The sequence below is a fragment of the Tupaia chinensis genome, unplaced genomic scaffold (genome assembly GCF_000334495.1).
Source record: "Tupaia chinensis unplaced genomic scaffold, TupChi_1.0 Scaffold000154_1, whole genome shotgun sequence".
In the NCBI taxonomy this organism is placed as follows: domain Eukaryota; kingdom Metazoa; phylum Chordata; class Mammalia; order Scandentia; family Tupaiidae; genus Tupaia; species Tupaia belangeri.
In genome coordinates this window covers 2971174-2977157 of record NW_006159625.1, presented here as the reverse complement: position 1 = coordinate 2977157, position 5984 = coordinate 2971174, and the positions used below count along the sequence as shown (strand labels likewise).

The following is a 5984-nucleotide window of genomic DNA, read 5'->3' as shown; positions in this document are numbered from 1 at the left end:
CAGCAACCCAATAAGTTATTTAATGCATGTTTATTTTTATGCAAGCTTCTATGCTCTTAGAGGCTAAAAATGATGTTTTATTAACTTGGGAATACCTAAGAGTCATTCAAATAAGGCTACCTCTGACACTCCAATTATCAACTGCAGCTCATCTTTCCAAATGAGGACTAACATCAGGATTTAATAAAAATTATAAACCACAAGTATGAAAAAAAATTACATAAAATTTATAAATTACTCCTATGCATAAGACATAGTAAATACAATTAAATACTTATCATTTCATCTTTATTTTAAAAACAATGACAGTTCCAAAATATAAAAATAAATCTATTTTCAAAGAACCATTTAAATATGGTTTTGAAAACCACAATGCTTTATTTACAACAAACAGTAGTGCAATAGCACTCATAGGTGTTTATGATAAATAAAAATATTATTATAGAACCCTTTTGGGGCAGGCCATTATATTTCAGATATCTACAATGACTATAAAAGCAAATCAATAATGGTCATTAATGTAATTTGTTAATTCAACCTGAATTTGAGCAACCAATATATATTAATCATCTATTTGGGATCTGACCTGTACATCTGAAAATTAAAGTAGAAAGTTAAAGTATCTCATTTTCACTCGGTTTGTCAACAAACACATCCCCAAACATTCTAGTATCTGTAAACTCTATTCAGCATCTGCAATGACTGATTTATAGCCATACAAGAGAAATAAAGGCTCACAAAGCTGGATCCTAGAAGTTCAGATTTTATAAATTTAAAATTCAATAAGTACTTATGCCAAAAAACAACTGGATCCAGAATTACATTTTAAATGATGGTAGAGTCTCTGGGGGGAAAAAAATGGCAACAAAATGACAACAGATGCTGGATATTTCTCTCAGAGAAGTATGCAACATCTCAAATTTCTCTAGTTAGCCTGTTCCAATAGAATTAAAACTAAAGCACATTTACAAAGATTTTTTTTTTCCTCAGTAAAATTTCCCAATTCTAATGTGCTCTAGATTTTGGGCAACAACTCACCCAATAAATCCTTAAAGTTAATATTCACCCCTGAAACATACAATAACATTCTTACAAGAAGCCACTTTCTTGCTATTGAACAAAGGTCAATTGTAAAGCCAATCCAAGTGAATCAGTTCAGAAAAAAAAGTACATTCATCTAATCCATTTAGCAAATACTGCAAATCAGTTTCTACTTGAGCAAAGGAAGAGAAATTTGTGAAACTCTACACTTGGTGTCAGTTTTAACATCGTGTTGATGACAGCCATTTCAGTGGAGGTAGCCAAGTCTCATACATTTGAGGAAGGCAAAAAGCAGAAAAGCATTGTGAAGACTTAGCAGTTCTTGACTTCCAGTGATTACGGGCAATACTGATTATGAGCTTAATTGTGGTGTAGCATTCTTCTGAGTTTCATGTCTCAAACACAATGGATCTTGTCACTGCCTTGGATGGATACACAAGAATAATCTTTTAGCTTATTTTCTCTTTTCTCTAAGGTCAAGTAAAAAATGTGAGACATTTTCATATACCACAAAGGTGATACAGCAGGCTGGAGTCACTCTAATCAAATTGGGGGCAATTCCTTTGTAAAATCCACCGATGCCTTCTTTCCTTTGGAGAGAAAAATAGATTCAGGCTTAATTTCCTAAATAGCTAAATTGAAAATACCAAAGTTTAACTGATACAGGGCCTAGAGCTAGTGGTCAAACCACACTCTGATTTAAGTCCATGTTTTCAGTATCTTCAAGTAATATAGTTTTATAAGTCATATATGGAGGTCTTTTATGGGTTGACTATTATAGACTAAGGAAGAATGAGTAGGTCATCCAAAAACTGAACTGGAAAATACTTTAAATTAAAAATCTTTTAAATGCTTTTATGTATATAAACATCCAAGAGTTTTAACTGATCCATTGCAGGCATTAAACACTGTATGGCTTATATACTGATAAATGCTAAACAACATTAAATATGAGAAGACTTTATAAACTTCATGGAAAAGTAGAATTAAAGTGTGAATTTGTTTTGATGCAAAAATTTTAAAAATCTACATATAGTTTTGGGACCAGCAATTAGCATAATGGCTATGTCACTGGACTCCCATGTAGTTGACCACGGTTTGAATCCCAGACCTGGTGACTTAAACTCACACCAGGCATATGTGCACGTGTGCCCAAGATCCCGAGAGGAGAAAGAAAAAGAAGGGATTGTGGAGTGGCCATCCCCCCTCGAGGGTGGTTTCTGGCTATCTGTCTCTCTGTCTCTGTCTTTCTGGCGAGGTCACATGCCCTATAGCAAAAACCTCTCTGCACGCAAAAAAATCTAAATATAGTTTTATTATAATATACATTTCCATGAAATTTTTGAAGACCTTTCTTATAGTACACAAAAACAGAAGTATTTCCTTAATGCCTAGAATAGGGAATATGGCCTAGGAACTTGTCACTTAGATTGTCATTCAGTACTTCCGGAACTGAACTAAATTTAAACATTCTAAATATTGTGCTCTGGTCTTTCACAGTTAAAAGGAAATATCAGGGTGGATACTTACAATAGTTTATTCTCATTCTAAACAACCAGAATCTCTTTCATACAAAGAGACAAATACAGATCATCCCTGACTTATAAAGATCTGACTTAAGATTTTTCAACTTTACAATGGTCTGAAGGTGACATATATTTCGTAGAAACTGCACTTTGAGTAACCATACAACCATTGTTTTTTCATTTTCAGTACAGAATTCAATAAGTAACACAAGCTATTCGACACTTTATTGTAGGCTTTGTGTTAGATTATTCTGCAACTGGAGGCTAAGTGTTCTGAGCACATTTAATGTAAGCTAGGCTAAGCGATGATATTCAGTAGGTTAAGTATATTAAATGTTTTCTTGGGCTTACGCTATTTTCAACTTACAATGGATTTATCAAGAAGTAACCCAATTATAAGCTGAGAAACACTTGTGTCTGCATGAATTACAGTGCCAGTAGTAGATGTGGGGACCTTCTCAAATGTATTAAACTGGTTGTTTTATGACTTCTTATATTCAATGCCATCTAAATATATAATGCCTAAATTTTAATTCATTAGTTTTCCAAAACACTTTCACATATCTATTTTGTTTTTATAACAACCTTGCCAGCCTAGATATTCTAATTTTACAAATGAAGAAATCAAGCCTCAGAGAGATTAAGACTATGGTCACAATAGGCAGTAAATGGGAAAACAGGGACCACCAGTCACGTATTCACCACAGTAAACTGACCCTTGCTATTAATAAAATTCACATCAACTGGACAGTTTAAGATATGCAAAATACCACCTCAGAGCAATTTTGATATCCTGCATGCTCTTACCTCCATGTCCTTGAGATTACATCAATTACACCACTATAAAACATGTGCTGATCCTGAAGACGAGCTCTTATGACTTGATATGGGTATGTTGCTGCTACAGCAAATATTTTGGATAGTGCTGCAACAGATATATATTCCACAGTGCTCTAAAATAACAATACAAAAATATTTACGTTTTGCTTTAGACAAAATTTCTTTAAAAATGCAGCAGTAGAGGCTAGCAGGTGGCATGGTGGTTAAGGCACTGGACTACCACATGGCTAACTGAAGTTCAAATCCCAGACCTGGCAGCTTGCTTTCTCACTTTCTCTCTCTCTCTCTCTGTCTATCTCTGGTGAGTACACATGCCCCATTGCAAATTAAAAATAAAAATAATACATAAAATGAAATAAGCAATTCTTAAAAAAATATATAGCAGTAAAAATCACAGGAGGAGAGAAAGAAGAGCAACAAGGAGATACTGCAATCCCAGATAAAGAAGGATCAACAGGCAGATTCATGCCATGCAGCTTGGTTTGAGTTCATCAGCAGAGAACCAACAACCCAGCCTGCTGTTGGGGAGGAGGTCTTTCTACAACTAGAATTACCATATGATCCAGCAATCCCACTCCTCGGTATCTACCCAAAGGACAGAAGAATTCTTCATTGGAAAAGTGCTTGCTCATTGATGTTTATTGCAGCACTATTCACAATTGCTAAGACATGGAACCAATCCAAATGTCCCTGTATGGATGAATGGTTTGAAAAACTGTGGCACATATACTCTATGGAATACTATTCAGCCATAAAAAACAACAAAACCCTAGCTTTTGACAGAAAGTAGAAGAATATGGAAGATTTACTGCTGAGTGAAGCAAGCCAGGCTATGAAGGAGAGACACTGTATGTCCCCACTTAATATATACTGAGTGTCTGCACTCTATGACTGAAACTGATTGACCTAGGGTTGTCACAAGAGATGGGGGTAAATGCCAGATGTGGTGTGTGTGGAGGAGTGGGGCCTAAGGAAGGACATTTGGAGGAGGGATACAGAGGCAGAGCACTGACGAGATGGGGAGGTGTGGTGGTATTGGTTGAAGATATTTTGATCAACGTGGATATCCCCCAGGGGATGATTTCTCGCTTTCTGTCTCTCTCTGTCTGGCGAGTGCACATGCCCGAAAGCAAAAAAACCTCTCCAAAAAAAAAAAAAAGAACTCACAGTTTGGGAATAAAATATTATTTTTCTTTGTTTTCTTCTGTCTCTCTCTGTCTGTCTGGCGAGTGCGCACGCCCGAAAGCAAAAAAACCTCTCCAAAAAAAAAAAAAGAACTCACAGTATGGGAATAAAATATTATTTTTCTTTGTTTTCTTAATGAGCTATTGTTATGTATTTTACCTATCTCTAACTGGATCAATGGTTGATACTCAGACATTTTTTTTTTCTGAGAGATTTTTTATTTTTTTTTGAGAGGTTTTCGCTATAGGACACATGACTTCGCCAGACAGACAGACAGAGAGAGACAGAGAGACAGAAAGTGAGAAATCACCCCCCGGGGGGGATGATCACACCACAATCCCTTCTCCTCCATTCTCCTCTTGGGATCTTGGGCACGCACGCACACATGCCCGGCGTGAGTTTTAAGCCACCGGGTCCAGGACACGAACAGCGGTCGACTACATGGGAGTACAGCGACATAGCCATTACGCTAACTGCTGGTTCCTGAGAGATTTTTGTTATAAGGCGCGTGTGCTCGCCAGACAGACGGAGAGAGACAGAGAGACAGAAAGCGAGAAATTACCCCCCGGGGGCATGGCCATGCCGCAATCCCTTCTCCTTCATTCTCCTCTCGGGATCTTGGGCAGGCACGCACACATGCCTGGTGTGAGTTTAAGCCACCGGGTTCGGGACTTGAACTGCGGTCGACTACGTGGGAGTCCAGCGACATAGCCATTATGCTAACTGCTAGTCCCGATTCTCAGACTTAAAAAAAAAAAAATTATTTAACTTTATCTATTTTAATTTGATCTGAGAGTGAGAGAGAAAAAGAGAGGAAGAGAGGGAGAGAGAGGGAGAGAGAGAGAAAGCAATCTGCAAGGTATTGAACCGCAGTTGGCCATGTGGGAGTCCAGTGCTCTTAAGCGTCACACCACCTGCCGGCTCCAAATTTTTTTATGATAAAACTCTTATATCCCATAGTCCTCTACATAGAAATCATAAACTCTTCTTTCATTGGCTATGTTAAGATTATCTTTGTTAATTTGTGAGATTGTCTGTTGTGAGATTTTTAATCAATATGTTTTCCTTTAGAACTGTACCTTACAGTAAAGAACATCAATAAAGAACATAGACAGTTCAGTACATACTTGCAGAATAACCATTGGAGCAGGTTTTAAATGTTCACAACATAATGTTAAATGTTGAAGGAGGTGAATTATATCCTCTATTGCACATCATATTAAACATTAATGGTCTTTTAAAGACCATTCTGTACCCCCATAAAGATGTGTAACTATCTGTAAATCATAAATTACAATAAATACTTAAAGAGAAAAAATATATAGAAAAACAAATATTTAAATTAAATATTTAGGAGCATTTTGGTTGAGGGTGCTGGACTCCCACATGGTT

General features: G+C 36.6%; 1 protein-coding gene across 1 annotated transcript in view; it reads right to left on the bottom strand.

Moving 5' to 3' along the window:
* Nucleotides 1-353: 353 nt before the first annotated feature.
* SLC25A32 (solute carrier family 25 member 32) overlaps nucleotides 354-5984 on the bottom strand; it is a gene marked incomplete in the record, with an annotated part of 23644 nt that continues 18013 nt past the window's right edge. The window contains 2 exon segments of the mRNA XM_006145586.3: nucleotides 354-1631; nucleotides 3375-3520. Of these exon segments, the coding sequence (XP_006145648.2) occupies nucleotides 1496-1631; nucleotides 3375-3520 (282 nt within the window).